Genomic DNA, 19,065 nt, shown 5'->3' with positions numbered 1-19,065 from the left:
GTAGCCTTTAGCTATTTAGTATTAACCCTGAAACTGTAGGCGCAATTTCCATATTCTTCTACTTATTCTGTTTTTTAAAAATGCATTTCTAATCATGAAGAAGTCTTTATCATGCAATTCCATCTGATGGTAGAAAGAGTCATTTACAGTGCCACATTAACAGCAGCCTTGCAATTACAACATTGCTTTTTTCTATTTATATTTTAATTGGGTGGTTTTTTTTTGTATTCTGTCCATCCCCAACTTCAGAAATTTTTGTCAGTCAAAAAAATCAGAAAACTTTTAGTTAACTAACAATATTTGCAATTCTCTTTATTAACTAGGGGAGAATTAAAAAGAAAATTGGCCAAGTTTCTTAGGCTGAGATACATAGCTACAACAAAATCAAAACACAAAAGAAAACCTCTATTTTTACAGGCTTGAATAGGCTGCAAGATAAAATAAGAACACCCAATTAAATTTTCATTTCAATAACAAATGATATTTTACTTTAAGTATGTCCCAAATAAGTGTGGACGAAAAAGGGCCACTTGCTAACCTGACTAACTCAGGGAAGGCCTGTCTGGCAGCCTTGCAAACTGAGAGGCCTAAAGTAACCACAAAAGATGGACTGAAATTAAAATTTTTTAAAACTAAAAAGCAGTTTAGGGTGGGTAGTCATGTCCTAGGCCAGTATCTTCCCTGACAAATGTCAATCTCTACCTTAACTGAGCCTGCCTATTGTCTTTTTGCATCTAGGACAGAGATGGCAAACCTTTTGAGCTCGGCATGTCAGCATTTTGAAAAACCCTAACTTAACTCTGGTGTCGTGTCACATATAGAAATTTTTTTATATTGCAACCATAGTAAAACAAAGACTTATATTTTTGATATTTATTTTATATATTTAAATGCCATTTAACAAAGAAAAATCAACCAAAAAAATGAGTTCGCGTGTCACCTCTGACATGCCTGTCATAGATTCGCCATCACTGATCTAGGATAACATATCGTTGGAATGTCAAAGTAATTTCCCTTTTTCTGGACCCCTCAAAGCAGAGGCACCACTCTGCAGATCCACAAATCTCCTTATTGTTATTAATTGTTGACTGTTAATTATCACACACCCACCTAAATAAAAGAAGTATGTGTCTGTCATCTTTTTATCCAATCCCAGAGGTTTCCCTGCTTTGCTTTCTCCCACCTCCCTAGTCCATCACCAATGGATTTCATGTAACCCACTTCGTCTCCTCTTTTGATTATAATGCATAAAACCAGGTGCAAAACTGCCACTCTCTGGAGCATCACTTCAACCCGCTGAGATTTTGCTTCCCAGCAATTGTCAACAGTTTTGCTCAAATAAACTCACAAAAATTCTTCACAAGATTGAATGTTTCCTATGTTAACAAGCATGTCCTTTTATTTGCTAAATCTGGCAACCCTAATGACTAATGCCATTTTTTTCTTAATACCATCAATATTGTGAGTGAACCCACCACTATTTCCATAAGTTAGAAAGCAACTTGTAGAAAAGGGAATTTAAAGTTATGAGTAACAAAATCTAAATCAATTTATTGATTTCACCCATGCAGCACTGTGCAGGCAGGGTGCTCATTAAGGGGAGTTATAAGTGCTTATCGACAGCCATACATCCCAGCCCCAGGAAAAACCAATTCTTGTTAACTCACAAGGAATTATATTTTTCTAAATGTAACTCTACATTTTTTTAGCAGATCAAAGGGAAAGAACTGGATTGTTTTTCATCATTTTATCTCTTTCTTCATGACAACTTAAATTCCAAGAGGCTTCATCAAGTTCAACTGTTTAATCTTTTCTATGTTAGAAAAACTACAAGCATGGACTAACTCCATCTCTACTAGAAATTTCTTCCCAATTCTCTGATAATACTTCGTTACATTTCCAAGGGCTAGAAAGAGCATTTGCAATGTTAGTTCATTTATGCCTGACATTTATTTTTGAAATATTAAGTACCTATAATGTACCAGACACCCTTTTAGATACCAGAAACACAAGACAAGTAAATCAAAACATGTCAACAGTAAAATTTCTACTTCCTTTCAAAAAGGTTGCAGCCTAGGAAGCAGAAAGAACAGGAAGTGTTATTCCCAATGCACAGGTGTAGAAGCTAAGTACTCAAGAATTATAGGGTCCCCTCTAAGGCCCCATATTCAGAAATCCTCCCTGGCTCCAATATTTCTTCAAAGGAAATCCCACCTAGTATCCTAACTCTTCCACATGCTCTTTAGGTGGAACAGGTGTTCTCTGGGTGTCTCAGGAAAACACGGTGTGAGTGGAAGTTAGGATCCCAAGCAGCCTGGTAACCAAGGGAATCTGCGGAAACCAGCGCACTGGGCCAAGGAGATGCTGTTTCAATCGGGTGTCACAGGTGACTCATCAGAGGTGGGTTGCTTTGGGGCTCCGGATATTTTTCTGCAGGGTGAGGTGTCAGATTTCCTTTGCATCTTTTGGACAACATCGCTTTTGTCCATTTCCCAATTTTTCTGGTTTCACAGCCTGCTTTCATACTGGAAGCTAGTCATTGGCAGGAGGTTTAGGGAATGAAGAACAAGATTAAAAAACAAAAAATGAGCTGGGGCCCTGGGAGAGGCCTAACATGGGGAAATTTGCCCTTTAAGAGCTTCCCCTGCCCCAGCCCCTCAGAATGACAGCTATCTGGGCTGGAGGACTACCTCTCCTGGCAGGCACTGCGCGCCCCAAGGACACAGGCTGGCTGCCTCTTCGCTCTCCACCTCCTCCAGAACCGACCAATAGGAATCCCCGGCTTTGGTCTCCACCCAACCCGGACCACGCGGGAGCGGGGGCAATAGAACTACATTTCCCGAGGCGCCTTGCGCGTGTTCTGACCAATCAACGCCCGGAATTCGGAAGCGAGGGGCGGAGCCGAATGCATAGGCCACCCCATTGGCTAGGGGAAGCATAGAAGAGCCGGAACCCGGGAGCAAGAGAAGTGAAATGACATTTCCTCTTTAAATAGCTGGAGCGGGGCCCCGTGGAGAAATGGCCGCGTCGGCAGGTGGGTCGTATCGTGGCTAGGGAGGTGTGTTGCGGGGGAGGCGGGCCGGGGCCAGGCTCGGGCTGGGAGCTGTGCAGGTGGCGATGCGGGGCCGGAGAGAAAGATGGAGAGGTGAAGAGGGATGAGGGGAGGAGATGGATGGCGAGGAGGGCGGTGGGCGGTGCGGTCGGACGAGGATGGGGAGGCCGGGTACCCGACGCCGGTCCGACCTCTCGGGAGGCGGTTGAAGCGGTCCTGGCGGCCGCCGTCCCTCGCGCGCCCCTCGGGAGGCTCGTGCCGCGGCGCTCGGCCGGGACGGTCCGGCCGTTCGGTCCGCGCGGCCCTTCCGCGAGCGCGGGCTGCGGGCTGCGGGCTCGCCGGGCTCCGAGGCACGCGGGCGGGCGCGGGAACCCGCCTCGCAGCTCGCTCGCCCGGGGGCACCTCGCGGCCCGTTGGGTGGTAGGCATGTGTGCACACATGCGTTTCCGTGCGGGAATAAAACACCCAAGCCGCGAACGCACAATTACGCGCGCAGACACTCACTAGCACACAGACCCCGCCCCCCGCCCCCGTTCGCGGGCCCCGGACTCCCGGGGTTGTTCCGTTTCCCCTCTAGATGAATTAACCTTTCCCCCCTCCGCCCGGACGCCGTCCGCAAACCCCCGCCCCCAAAGCCGTGGCCCCCGCTCACGCGTGCAGTGTTTTAAAGCAGCTCAGAACCATGTACGAGGAAGCTCAGTTGACAGACATTGTGGTGGAAGTGGATCGCGGGAAAGCATTTTCCTGCCATAGAAACGTTCTCGCTGCCATCAGCCCCTACTTCAGGTAAGAAGGCGGCGGCGGGGACGGCGGAGGGGACGGCCCAGCCCACCCGCCCCCTCCCCGCACGGGCCGCTGATACCATATGGACGCGCTGCACGGAAATGACACCCAGGAGTTGTTTCCTGGAAAAGGATAACAGTCCCTATTTTTTTCTTTTTCTTTCTTGTTTTTGACTTGTGGGATTCTTCTAGAATGCAGGTGTTTGTTTGTTTGTTTTAAGTTAGTATGTTTCTGTTTGTTTGTTTCAGGTAAATGACCAGAAAATCTAGAATTGTGCTGCCTAGTATGGCAGCCATTAGCCACATGTGGCATCGAAACTTTATTTAAAATCAAACACAATTAAACACTTCAGTTCCTCAGGCACACTGTCCACTTTAAATAGTGCTCAGTAGCCACCTGGAGGCAGTGGCTGCCACCTGCACAGCCCAGATAGGGCATTTACTTCCCTGAAAATGGTATGGGGCAGTGCCGGTCTAGAATTCGTTCCAAACATTTATCCATGATGCATACTCCTTTAGTGCATGTAACTCTTTTAGAGTTTAAAACATAATAGCCTGTTCTTTTGAAAAGAAACTACTATTAATAGATTGTTTTACTGCCTTGAGGATAAAAGCAGTGAAATAAAAATAAGTGAAATGTAGTTTTCTGTGTACCTTATGCCCCAGACAAATAATTATTTCTAAGATTTTGAAGCATTTCAAAGCTAAGTTCTCATTTTCATTTATATCCATCTTTGTATAAAACTTTGAAAAGTTAAATTTTAAAACTGGAGTCTAAAATATAATTTCATATTCTAAGAAAAGATCAGTGATAAAGGCAGCTTCCTGCTTGAGTTTAATTTCTTTTGTTTCAAATGCTCTTTTTTTTAAAAAAAAAAAAATCCATTCAATGTCCAATAATGTGCATGAATGAACAGGAAGTAATTTTCTCAGCCACTCTTTCCTTTTGAAGGTGCTTACCTTTATAGGGCATATAGCAGTGTAGTGTTCCCCATGGTAGTTTCTGGTTCCTGTTTCTCAGAACACAGTTAAATATAGTCACTTCCCCCTCATGCTTGTGAGGTAACCATTTAGACTTGCTAGGTAGGGTAGGTCATTGGACTATTAAGTATTAACCGTCACGAGGTAGTGAGCTGGAAAGGAAAAAAAAGACACGCAAAAATTATGAAGTTTGGGCTGGTAATGGAAACTATTGGTGAGATTCACTTATCCGGAGTATCCATTAGATATGGTTAGGGTATTTATGCATAAAAATATTGAAATATATGTCATAATTAAATACTTATCAAGCTCTGGGCTAAGCTTACTTTGCATATATTGCTTTATATCATGTTTAAAACTCTGTCTCTGCATAGTTGTTATTCCCAATCTACATTTGATAAAACTGAGGTGAGGGTGCAGGTTAAGTGGCCTGTCTAAATCGTCTAGGAAGTGGCAGAGGTTGGATTTGATTCCAGAGCCAGGCTTCTTAGTCTCTATATGGCTTTTAAGAGTGTGGGTCCTCTTTAAAGTTGCCCTTCAGAAATTTTTATTACATAAGATTTAAGTAGTTAAAAAAAAACCCAAAACATTGAACTTCAAAGTGAAAATGTCTGTGCCTTACTGAAATGTTATACTGTCCTATATCATTGAATGCCATACTTAATTAAAATTAGTTTTGAAGACCTAGACAAATCACTTTAAAAGAAGTATGCTATAATACATTTTCTTAATTTCTAAGAAATTAGATCTCTGAATTCAAATGAAGATATTTGGCTAGAACACTTAAGGATTAGGTTTTTTCCTCTTGTCGTTTTTGTGCAGAAGTTTCTTGGCACAGTGCAGTTGCGGTGAAATCTGGAAAGTCATACTTAATGGTTTCTAAGTCTTGCATCACTGGTGGAAGCATTAGAATAGCTTGGAATCTGGCATGGCTGTTTCATGATCCCAATGACGTCTCAGAATTAAAATTCTATTATTACAAAGGCTTTGCTGCTCAGGGTTTTGTGTGATGAAGTGCTTCTGCTTTACACAGAGTTTACGTAAAGCACCTGTTAGAACCGAGGAGCGCTCATCAGGTGTCACACTGCTCCTGTTGGGAGAGCTGCCTGTCAGGTCAGCAGTGGTTCCCATGATACAGGGACCTGGACCAGTGCGCTCCTTTGGGAGCTCATCTGTGCCTAATGAAGGGCGTTATTTTTCTCTTTAATTGGTAACTGTGTCGCTGAGTTTTTCAGCACCTGAATTGAAAACCAGCTCATACATGGGAACATCTAGTTTTCAGTCATCAAAAAAAGCCTGGGTGATATTAAACTAACATTGACATTGTAGCAGTAAAAATAGGACTCAAAGATGGTTAACCCAGGCGGCAAGCTGGGTCCTGTGATACCTTGTATACCTCCAGGATTTCTCAGATTGCATTTTTAAATTCATTTGATGGAGACCCAAAGGACTGGAAGTCCTCCTATTTAAGAATATTTTCCTTAGCATGACACTTGAAAATAAAATGGGAGGTGAATGGGTCTGTATAGTTAACTTCATCACCAATGTTAGGTCAATTTTTTTCAATAGACATCTAGTCAGCATTCTAGGGCACGCAGTCCCTTTTTGAAAAGGCTTTTAAAAGAGCTTTGGATTTGATTTTTATATTTTAATTTTAAGAGCAGCTTTGAAAGAAACCTTAAAGGAAGAAAAGAAATACAAATAATGTTTGTAAATAACTAATACTTAAAGAGCCAAGCTTTGGCTATTTAATGTTTAGGCCAAGAAAGGCCCATAAATGCACAGATATAAAAAAACAAACAAACAAAGAGCTTGGCCTCAAAGGCAAAAGTTTTGGGTTTAAAAACCATTATCTCCAAGAATCAGTTAATTCCTAAATTCCCTTTAGAAGTAGACATTATTATCAGCCTACCATAATCTTTATTCACACACAGATATAATAGGTAAAATATAGCAACTATGAGAATATTACATATATTTTTTAAGAAAAGGTTTTCAAAATGTCCAAGGGTAAGTCATGCTCTGTATATTCCTTATTATGAATAAGGAAGCATGCATGAGATAGTTTTAAATACAAGTAGGTAGAAAATAAGAACTTATGAAGAGTGATTTGTTTTTCTAAGATGAAAATTATGAAGATATATTTTGGGCATGAGTTGCCTTGTAAATTTCCCCTGGGACATGAGAAGTTTTGCTAGACAGTCTCTATATGCTAATGCATCACATTAACACCCTGTAAGTGTTAAACTTTCTGACTGGCCTGGGGATTTAAGATCTCAAGTCCCTAATGCAACTTGACCAGAAGCCTGGGTAAGAGCTCTAAGGAATAGAAGGTGTCCTGGAATATGTTGTCTCAGAGCTGGCATAGAGTGGACTGATCCCGGTAAGATTTTCGAGATTAGTCAGACTACATTTTTCTGCTAGATGAGCAACCTTAATCCCCATTCAGAATATCAGGAAACACATTAGGAAATATTTTTCAGTTTCAAGGGTTATGTCTGTGGTAAATTTATACTGCTAAATATTTGCCACCATAATTTTTATTTATAGAGCACATATAATATTAAGTATTTTTTCCTTCGTAGATCCATGTTCACTAGTGGCCTTACAGAAAGTTCTCAAAAAGAAGTTCGAATAGTCGGTGTTGAAGCTGAATCAATGGAGTTAGTGTTGAAGTATGCCTACACCTCCAGAGTTGTTCTGACAGAGGCCAATGTTCAAGCCTTGTTTACTGCAGCTAGCATCTTCCAGATTCCTTCCATCCAAGACCAGTGCGCTAAGTATATGATCAGTCATTTGGACCCACAAAATTCTATTGGGGTCTTCATCTTTGCCGATCATTATGGTCATCAGGAACTCGGATATCGATCAAAAGAATACATTCGTAAAAAGTTTCTGTGTGTCACCAAAGAACAGGAGTTTCTCCAATTGACAAAAGACCAACTGATAAGTATACTAGACAGTGATGATTTAAACGTGGACCGAGAAGAGCATGTTTATGAAAGCATTGTAAGGTGGTTCGAATATGAACAGAATGAAAGAGAAGTGCACCTTCCAGAAATTTTTGCCAAATGCATACGTTTTCCTCTAATGGAAGATACCTTTATAGAGAAAATTCCACCTCAGTTTGCACAGGCTATAGCCAAAAGCTATGTAGAGAAGGGACCATCCAATACTAATGGCTGTACACAAAGACTTGGAATGACTGCATCTGAAATGATCATATGTTTTGATGCTGCCCACAAACACTCAGGAAAGAAGCAAACAGTGCCTTGTCTAGATATAGTCACAGGAAGAGTGTTTAAGTTATGCAAGCCACCAAATGATCTAAGAGAAGTTGGGATTCTCATATCACCAGATAATGACATTTACATTGCAGGAGGATACCGGCCAAGCAGCAGCGAAGTATCCATTGACCATAAGGCAGAAAATGATTTCTGGATGTATGACCATTCCACCAATAGGTGGCTATCCAAACCATCCTTGCTGCGAGCCAGAATAGGCTGCAAGCTGGTGTATTGCTGTGGTAAGATGTATGCCATTGGAGGGCGTGTTTATGAAGGTGATGGGAGAAACTCACTAAAATCTGTGGAGTGCTATGACAGCAGAGAAAATTGTTGGACAACTGTTTGCGCAATGCCTGTTGCAATGGAGTTCCATAATGCTGTGGAATACAAAGAGAAGATCTATGTTTTACAGGGTAGGTGCCTAAGTGGCTTAGTTCTTCATGAAAGGGTAGCAGGTAAAGTTGTCAAATTGTGTTTTACTTATGTTCTTGTTGTGTTTTGACATCATGTGGAATAAGTATTTTTGAAAGCATTCTTTAATAAGTAGTAGTTTAGTATTTTTGGAGGACTATTTCTAAGAGCTGTTTTGAAGACTTGAAACAAGAAAGCAAGGTTGATACATGACCTTTTTTTTGCTCTTCAATAATATATAATCAGGAGATGTAGCAACTATTTTTCTTATGGAACTTAAAGATTAGTTTAGAAGAGAAAGAACAAAGCATTAACTAAGGATATATTAATCAATCACCCAAGAATTTTGTATAAGCTTTATGATTGCAAAGGTTACAAAGTTTTAAATTACAGCCTTCCAATTTTAATTTCAGTGCAGTTTATTTTACCTTCCCTGATACGTTGTTTTCAGTTTTTTTTCCACTGGAAACTTTGAGATGTCACCTTTTTCTTACCTTTAACATTATAAATAAGAGGGAATATTCAATATACTTACTTTTTAAAAGATTTTAAATGATATAGGAGAGGTAGAGAAAGTGACTAGGTGAGAATAAATAAGACGTTTGTTCCAGGGTTCTGATTTGAGATTACTAATGTTTTCCTTATGTTTGGGTTTACACATTTTAGTTGTTTGAATGTTGAATGCAATGTCAATAATACCGTCATCCTTATCTCTCTTCTGTGTTTCTTAATTGCTTACATATGAATGTTTTCTGTACTTATGACTTTAATAAAACAAGAAAAAAGGGGCAACTTTTTTGTAGATACACATGAGTTTTTAGTTCTTATCCTCTTGTTTTCTTTAAGTTATGTTCTTTGCTCTAATCCTTTATTTGACTTAAATTTTCCTAGCAAAGCTTGAACTTATATATTTAAAGTTCAGTAAAAGTTAATTCTCCAGGAGTAGTACTCTCTAGTGCCTTATTTTAGTTGAGAAACACAGGCATGATTAAGGTTTGTTGGTCTTGCTGAAAACTGGGATATAAGAATGGATGTATAATCTATTGAGTGTGGTTGTATAGGTTGTAGCATCCAATATGAGGAAGCTCTCTTTACATGTATTTTGGTCTTACTGGCTAACCAGTTAGTTGATAAATGTAGAATTAATTGTAAGACACTCAATTGGAAGGTAAAGGTTGTATATTAATATAAATGCTAAAGCAAAGTAGCATTGAATTAATAGAATTTCAGAGCTGGAATGAACATTGTTTGATCCAAGATTATATTTTATATAAGAGGAATCTGAGGCTCCGAGGATTTTCTTAACTGCCCATCATTGCTTTTAATTTATTAAAGTGGATTTTAGATTGTAAAAGTCAACTTTCTTTTATGTATCATCTTTGCTTTCCATAAGAAATTTGTAGAGGGGTAGTACACGTTAGAAAGTTTTAATTCCTATATTCTTTACTAAGAATCCTGTTAGAAGTTCATTATTTAAGGGCAGGTGATGTGCAAGTGAAGGCAGGGAGTTTAACAAGCTATTTTAAGAAAAATTGAAATTACAGCATCACTATTAAGCAGACAGTTAAATTTGTAGATCAGAGTAAACCTAGTTCAAAACAGTTTTCAAGGAGAAGCTCAATTTAGAAGTAGGTATTTCTAATCTAAACAAAGCCTCTTTATATAAATAAACTTGACATGAGTAGTCAGAAGCTCATGTAGGTATTTAATCTGTTCATAAAGGGTTCAGAGTTTTATATCAAGGATTTTATAGAAATGTTATAATTAGCTAAATTCTTATAAGTCTTCACTAGTTGAATTTTTTCAGACATTTTAATATTAGCAGTCTGACTCAGCACACCCTTTACTATTAAAATAGAATTGAAACAGACTCAAAGTCACCTCTATAAACTATGTGTGTGTTTTCTATCATGTAAAGCATGTTTTCACCTGTTGAATATTTGTCTTTGCATTTTGGCGATATTAAAATGAACACATAAATGCACCATAGACACAAATCTGAACAATTTCATGTACTATCTTCTAATTAAATAAATAATGAGCAAATAAATTTATAGTGGCTTATTCTTGATCAAGCTATATATAGACTTTGACCTCACTGACTAATCATCTATAATAATCAAAGCATAATATGCTAATTATACCAGACGTCCTTTTGGACGAAGCCGAGGCTGCGAGGGAAGCCAGTACTGGCAGCCCGGGGAAGGAAGGCCTGCTCTTGCACAGCCTTGAGTTAGTAATAATGCTTATGTAGAACTGGCTTAAAATACATTTTCTGAATATATAATTGGATAAAATAAATGGAAACAAGGTCTTTTTTTAAAGTTTTTTAGCTTATCTCTTTCAAAGTTTTATTGATTTTTTTCTAGAAAGAGGAAGGAAGAGAGGAAAGGGAGCAGGGAGCAGGAGGGAGGGTGAGAGAGAGAAAGAGAGAGAGAGAGAGAGAGAGAGAAACACTGATTTGTTGTTCCACTCATTTATGCATTCATTGGTTGCTTCTTGTATGTGCCCTGACCAGAGATTGAACCCACAACCTTGGCGTATGGGGACAACACTCTAACCTTTGCTACTTGGCCAGGTCCAAACCAGGTCTTAACTATTGTTCTGCCATCAGGCAAAATCACTCCTCACCTCTCCCCATTATGAACACTCCCAATTCAGGCCGACTATAATATTCTGTGTTATGTTGTGCCATGGAACAAAGAAGTTTTAGGCTATTTTATAAATAATGTATCTCTGGAGATTATAAAAGCAATATTTTAGAAAGTGAAATATTTGAAAAATTGTTTTTTAGTCTTCAACATACAACCAAAAAGAGACATGTAAATGTACATAATCTTGTTTTCTCTTTTTCTTTGTTTTTTTAGGAGAATTTTTCCTCTTCTATGAGCCTCAAAAAGACTACTGGGGTTTTTTAACCCCTATGACTGTGCCTAGAATCCAGGGCTTAGCAGCTGTATACAAAGACTCTATCTACTACATAGCTGGAACCTGTGGAAATCATCAACGCATGTTTACTGTAGAAGCCTATGACATTGAGCTAAATAAATGGACTCGTAAGAAGGACTTTCCATGTGATGAATCCATCAATCCATACCTTAAACTGGTACTTTTCCAGAATAAACTTCATTTATTTGTTCGAGCTACTCAAGTGACCGTTGAGGAACTTGTCTTCAGAACCAGCAGAAAAAATTCTCTTTATCAATATGATGACATCACTGACCAATGGATGAAAGTATATGAGACCCCAGATCGGCTCTGGGACCTTGGCCGGCATTTTGAATGTGCTGTTGCTAAACTCTATCCTCAGTGTCTTCAGAAAGTACTTTGAGTAGCCGGCCTTAGTGAGCTCACTGACATCTACTGCTTGAGGAAACTTAGTCTTTCAATGGTAGAAGAAGTGCTGTCAGTATTTAAGAAAGCTGAGAGTTTGTGCACGGAGTGAGTGCTCTGAAAGATTACAGTGTAGGGAGGGATGTCTTTTCATCCTTGTGATGTTTTCATTTCAGTAGCAAAAGGTAACAAAGTGCAATTATCAGCTTTTTTTTTCTGGTATAAAAACAATCATTTTCATTCTAGAATTTTGTGATAGTCTCTGAGATACCAGATGAATTAATAACTATGCAGTCTTATAAGAGCAATTAGGTATTATTGGTTAGAGAGTCATCCAAAAGAGTGTGTGATGTGACTTTTTATTTTAAATACGGGTAAAACTCTGAGGCAATATCACTAGGACTTTAGCTGTGACCTCTCCAACACAGAGAAGCACTAACTTAGATTCTCATTTTTAATATATATATATACATATATATGTACAGCTTTCAAGTGTACTGAGATTTAAATGTGTTCTGTTATTAGAGTAAATCGAAGGGAAAAACAAATCATCTCAGAAAGAACTTTCAGTCTAATTATTTCATAATATTATTTCCCATATAGCTTTAAATTAAGCTGAAGTTTTAAAGTAGCTGTTTTCTGTTGATAACTTTCACGTGCTAACACTGTCTTATTTAAAAAATCCTGAGAAGGGTTCACATTCACAGGTGGCTGGTGCTAGCATAATAAGTTCATTCGTGTGTTTAGCTAGACGGATTTCAATGGTCTGAGCCTATGCCTGCCTTTCAAGTTGGTACGAGTTCTCTGGCCATCATACTTTACTGTTGAATTCTTGTGATTTCACAAGATTCTCTACTAACATGATAGCAAGATATGGCCAGTTATTGGTCTAATTCAGTCTTAGAATAGTGAGAAGATTGAACATAGTTTGCACTAACACAGGCCATTTTGTTACCTGACCTCCTTTTCCATCCTCTACTTGTCTAGTCTTAATCGGTACAATGAAAGGTAACTTATTTCTGTTCTGCACAGAGCATAATGTGAAGTTTTATACCTACTTTTAAAATTCTGTTTTACAGAAACAAAACTCGTGCAGTGGTTGAATTTCATGGCTTTTAAGTTACATGTGACAATTAAAACCTCATTTTCTTTTTAATTTTTGCACTTAACAGTGATAAATATTTTTACATTGAAAACTTTGCTCTAGCTGAAGGTGATTGAGAAGGAAAGAGTGAGTGAGTAGGACCATAGCATTATAGGTACTAAATCATGTTTCATATTTAACAGATGAATTTCTAACAATCAGTTAGGAATATTCACATAAAGGACAAACCAACTCATTCATAATACCTTAGGTAGATATTTGGATCGGTAACTTATTTTTTACTATGCCTAGAATAATCAGTAAAGGATACAGGTATAGTGCAGAGTCTGTCCTCAACTAGAATATTTTGATTTTCTTTAAACAAATTGGCATGGTTTGTATTAGAAACTCTTATACAAATTGTGATGTGATACTGTGAAACAATTTTAAAACATTGCCTCTTTGCATCACATACCTCGTTTTTCAGAAACTTTCCAATCTTAGACCTCTACTGTAGGAAATGTTTTCTGAAGAAGAATTCAAAGTAGACAGGATTTATAGAATAAACATTTTAAAATCTAGCCTTGTGAAGCTAGATATGTGGTTCTTTTTCTTACTGGCCTTGAGAATGTATATATAATCTCTTTATAAACTTTGTCAACCAATAACCTTTTTTTCTTCCCAGTTTTTCCTTCATCTTTATGCTGTTTGGGGACTATTTCTGTGAGTTTTTTCAAGCATCTTTAAAGTGTTGTATTGCAAAGGAGAAGAAAAAACAGAAGTAATTAACTTTTGCAAGAGATGTTCATGTAATTTATTTTGAAAGCTTTGTTGAGTATCTAAGATTTCCTGATGCTTTTTGACAATCTTCTGTATTTATTTAGGAAAAATACGTTACTTGAAAATATGACAGAACGCTGAGTTAGTAATTTACATGTGCCGTGTGACCAAAAGGAGTACAACATGCTGTGGTCCCACAATAGATTTTTTTTCTGTTGATCTGCACAACAGTTGATCCTTTTACTATAAAAATTTATGTTGGGAGTGTGATCTAAGTATAGTGTGTCAAAGCCAAGGTTTAGAATTTGCTACGGGAATAGAATATATGTTGAATTTTGTATGAATAACTATTTGTTTAAGTTATATAACTAGGATACTTTGCCACTTTTTAAATGATTTGGATATGAAACTAAGATGACTAAGAAAACTAAGATGAGTAATATGTGTGAATATATGTTTAGATAGTGAAGGTACATTTGCATAGTATGTTAAGAATATAAGTAAAATGCACAATGGGACCGAAGAATTAAATAAAATAAAGGTCTAAAATATGCCTGTCCCACTTTAACTTTGTTTTTACATTTGAAGAACGTATGTAGCACTTTCCTATATATTTTTTAGACATTAAAAACTGGACTTGGTATAACTATATTATAGGAAAGTTTTAATTGTATTCTTTAGTTTCCCATCTTTGTTTTCTGTTATCCTGCAAAGTTGATGCATAAGATCAAGCTCATCTCATTGGTGCATGAAAAAAAGTGGAAGTGATCCGCAAGGAATCAGATTCCCTGTGTGAGGCAGTTTAAATGTCATTCAATGTTCAGTGCTCAGGTATGTAGTAAGTACTGTAGTCCTTTGGGGGCAAATGTGTAGATATTTTTAAACATTTTGCCAAAATTGCACAGTTTTTTGCATTTTTACATGATGGCATTGTTTCTTATAATAAAACTTTTTTTCTGATTGAAAAGTTCCATTGTAAACTGACCTCTGATTAATGAATTTGCAGAATGAATATTTGGTGAAAATCAGGAAATACCTTATGTCATGGTGGACTAAAATGAGATTTTAATCTATCAAATATTTGGCTTCTGGTGCATAATGAGCTAGTTAATATCACCTTATATAATGCTCTTTAAATTCTAAAGCAAGCTTACTTATATTGGTAACCCCTTTGTTCCATTTGTTCTGGCCTAACCTCTTATTATTCCACTCCTCTCTCTTATATTTCATATCCAATCCATGAGAAAAGCCTATTGCCTCTTCCTTTAAAATATACCCAGATTCTGATCAGTTACCACTTGCACCACTGTCACAGTAGCCTAAACTAGCCTACCTTATCTACCTGAACACATTCGCTAGTCTCCCTTTGATCACCTTTGACCCCCAGTAATCTATTCTGTTCTCCACACAGTAGCCAGGGTGACCCTGTTGAACTGTAAATCAGTTATGTTCCTCCTGCTCAAACCCCTCCAATGGCTTCCCATTTGCCTTTGTATGAGAGCCAGACTCTTTTCTTACATGATTTACACCTCCAACCCCACCTCTTGGACCTCATTGCCATCCCACCAGCTCACACTGCTGTTCCTCCAACAGGCCAAGCCTTTCCAACTCATTTACTTTATTCAAGTCTATTGAAATTCCATAGAGGCTTCCCTGACCACTTTATGTAAAAAAAACACACCTTTCTTCAGACTCGACCCCCCACCCATACCTCCTGTTTTTTATTGCTTTCTTTTTCATATATCTTCCCCCAAGGAGGTGGAAGCTCCATGCAGGCTAGGGATTGGTTTTATTCATTATGTACCTCAGATCAATGCCTACTGTATACGAGGCAGTCAACAAATGTTTGTAACAAGAAATGAATTTTCAGATAAGTCTTAAAGCAACCTGAAAAATGGTAGGATTGGTAGTATCTATTTTATCGGACAGGAAACACAAAGACCAAGTGAATTGCCAAAGGGGCTCACCTGGGATAAGAATCAGGATTTTCACTTCCACCTTAACCTAGTTCCTACATGCTACATTAGTTCCAAACAAAATTGATAGGAAAGGTAGATGTGTTGTATCTTGTATTTAATGATTACTTTTTTTGAGTCCCAACTTTTCTCCTACACTATTATTTAAAACTAGTGTCTCGGTATATGGATTCGTGCACATTGAAAGGAAATTAATTAGAAGAAATACTTTATCGCTATTCACCCTTTCTCTATAATAGAAGTGTCAAATAAATTTACGATCGACAATGACAGATGGAAACACACGCATACGATTGGCGCCAGCGAGAGCTCTATATGTATTGCACAAGTGCGAGTCAACATAGCCTTTTATAGGTATAGAATAAACTTGTTTAATTAGACCTGCTTTCTGATTTAGCTAAACTTTTTCTAGCCCAGTGAAGCATCCCAACTTCTCTTTCAGGTAATTGTCAGTAACACAGCAGTAAATATCAACATGAAGCAGATTATAATGTAGATCACACAGGGAGAACAAAGGGTAAAATATTTAACTGTAGCAGTGTTTGACTATATTCTGCACAGTGAGAAAACCTGAAGTCATTTTCAAGTTCCACCACTTTTTACCTCTTTTCAGTTGAGTCAAGTTTCTAAACTTTCTAAATCTCCACTTTCCAGCTAATGAAAAGAAAATGGGATTCTACCAAGTCTATCTATCTACTCCAGGACTTCTGTGAGGATCAAATGAGATGAGGCACATGAAAATGCTTTATAGACATTTGGTTAAAGTGTAAAATGTTTGCACCTGGCTATAAAGCAAGTCGTGTTCCTGGGCTGAAGAAACTCCAAGGAGGCTAGTGGCTAGGGCAACCGTGGGCAAACTTCGCGCCACGGGCCGGATCTGGCCCGTTTGAAATGAATAAAACAATAAAAAAAAGACCGTACCCTTTTATGTAATGATGTTTACTTTGAATTTATATTAGTTCACACAAACACTCCATCCATGCTTTTGTTCCGGCCCTCCGGTCCAGTTTAAGAACCCATTGTGGCCCTCGAGTCAAAAAGTTTGCCCACCCCTGGGCTAGGGAGAGGAAGCTGGGTGTTGCTATGTGACGGCATTACTCGGCACTCACAACCACCGTTTCCTGGCTGGACTGAGCTGTGGGCCACATTTTGCACCATGGGGTCTTCGCAGCATTGGCTGCGATTTGGTGGGTGTCACTCTGGGGTGGTGGCGGGGCCTGTGTCCCACTTGGGGGAAGCCGAGTGTTGGCTTGTCGGTGCCAGGTGTGCGGTGCTGTTTCTTTTTAAATGGCCAGTGCGCGTCATGGCAGCTCCTGCGTTGAGCGCCTGCCCCCTGGTCAGTTCATGTCATAGCTACCGGTAGGACGGTCGGACGGACACTTGGGCTTTTATATATATGGATATCTACTGTAGTTTAACTGATTAATTCTCAATGAGGGAGTAGATGAAGTAGGAAAATAGTTTCTCTTTGTTGACCCACTTACACCCCACCATCATGCTACTTATGAGTTCTGTCCCTCAAATAAGTTGAAGAGAAACAAAAAGAAAAGGCTTGTGAAATACTAGAGTGTAGTCATGCACCACATAATAACTTTTCAGTCAACAATGGGCCGCTTATACAATGGTATTCCCATCCTATATAATAAAAGGCTAATATGCAAGTCAACAAAATGGCAGAATGACCAGTCACTATGACACGCACTGACCACCAGGGGGCAGATGCTCAACACAGGAGCTGCTCCCTGGTGGTCAGTGTGCTCCCACAGTGGGGAGAGCCACTCAGCCAGAAGCCAGGCTCGTGGCTGGCGAGTGCAGCAGCGGTAGTGGGAGCCTCTCCCGCCTCCATGGACGCACTAAGGATGTTCGACTGTCGGACATCCCCTGAGGGCTCCCAGACTGAAGGAGGGTGCAGGCCGGGCTGAGAGTGCAGGCTGGGCCTCTAGTAAGGTTATAATGGAGCTTAAAACAATTCCTACCACCTAGTGACAGAGCCGTTTAATATCACAGCACAACATATCACTCACATGTTTGTGGTGATGCTGGTGTAAGCCTGTGATGCCAGACATATAAAAGTATAGTACATACAATAATGTACAGTACTTAATACTTGATAATGATAAGAGATTATGTTACTGGCTTATACATTTGCTATACTAGTATTTTTATTTTAGAATGTACTATTTTTACTTATAAAAAAGGTTTGCTGTAAAACAGTATGCCATTATACCAGCAGCAGCCTCATGAATCTCGTGGTTACCTTGTCTCTGGGTTTTATTATTTTCTCTTATGCTTGGTTTAACCTGATATTGTTTTGTTAAGTTACATCGCTGCATAGGCTTGTAGCTTAGGAACAACAGACTATACCATTGGCCAAGGTGTGTAGTAGGCTATACCACGCTGGTCCATACATTCTCCTCATAAGCAAAACCTTGTAGAAAGAGGCTTCCCCCTCCCTATCTGCCTGGTCGAGTTATTCCAGGGCCAGTGGGCACCTTCATGGGGCGGGTGGGAGGTTTCATCATTGGCATGAGCAGCCTCATTCCAGGAGGAGGAGGGGCAGTCATTGGCATCATGGAACCCCACCCCCACCCCCCTGGAGTGCTGGCATTATACCAGGGTGAGGAGGACCCAGAAAACTGGGGGAGGTGGGATCAGTGCTCCTGCAGGAGGAGAGTGGAATGGAGTAGAAGGTATCTTTCCTTGCTACAGTTGTTTTGTCAATCAAGCTCTGAGCCTGCTCGTCCATCCATTTCTGATAGTAGCCTTTTACATTCTCTTTGTTTCCGACCACTGCAGTGTGTCTTTCTCATAGATCGAGAGTCACAAGTGAGGTATGTATTGTAGTCATCACAATAAAACTCGGGCATCTTGTTCTGCCTACAATATATATATTTTAAACTAAGTTCACCTTCATGTGCAGTGCAGTTATTTACAACAGAGTTCCCAATCCTTTCTTTTCATTCCTTATGACATTATTACTCATTTCACTTATCCTTATGCTATAACCACTCAATATATTTTGACTATTTTTTAAGTCTTTCCTTCCTAATGCCGCGACCCTTCAATACAGTTCCTCATGTTGTGGTGACCCCCAATCATAAAATTATTTTCGTTGCTACTTCATAACTGTAATGTTGCTACTGTTATGAATCGTAATGTAAATATCTGATATGCAGGATGTATTTTCACTGTCCGCGACCCACAGGTTGAGAACCGCTGTTAGATCAATTAATATAAAAATTAAAATATTTTGTTTTGCCGTCATCTTTTGCTTTTTCTAACACTGTTTATTTCTTTATGTAGCTCTAAGTTGCTGACCTATATCATTTTGCCAGTTTCTGAAGAACTTCGTTTAACCTTGCTTATAGGGTAGGTCTGC

The 19,065-nt window shown here is 39.1% G+C and overlaps 1 protein-coding gene and 1 pseudogene across 1 annotated transcript; one reads left to right on the top strand and one right to left on the bottom strand.

Moving 5' to 3' along the window:
- The first annotated feature begins 3,679 nt into the window (after positions 1-3,679).
- KBTBD8 (kelch repeat and BTB domain containing 8) lies at positions 3,680-13,579 on the top strand. The gene is made up of 3 exons (XM_023754036.1): positions 3,680-3,838; positions 7,401-8,515; positions 11,381-13,579. The coding sequence occupies exons 1-3, from the start codon at positions 3,735-3,737 to the stop codon at positions 11,842-11,844; spliced, it is 1,683 nt and encodes a 560-aa protein (XP_023609804.1). The 5' UTR covers positions 3,680-3,734; the 3' UTR covers positions 11,845-13,579.
- A 4,560-nt stretch (positions 13,580-18,139) lies between these two features.
- Positions 18,140-18,553, bottom strand: LOC111826117 (annotated as a pseudogene).
- Between the last annotated feature and the right edge of the window lie 512 nt (positions 18,554-19,065).

This window comes from Myotis lucifugus, unplaced genomic scaffold (genome assembly GCF_000147115.1).
Source record: "Myotis lucifugus unplaced genomic scaffold, Myoluc2.0 scaffold_55, whole genome shotgun sequence".
Lineage (NCBI taxonomy): Eukaryota > Metazoa > Chordata > Mammalia > Chiroptera > Vespertilionidae > Myotis > Myotis lucifugus.
This window is presented reverse-complemented; position numbering and strand designations above follow the sequence as displayed.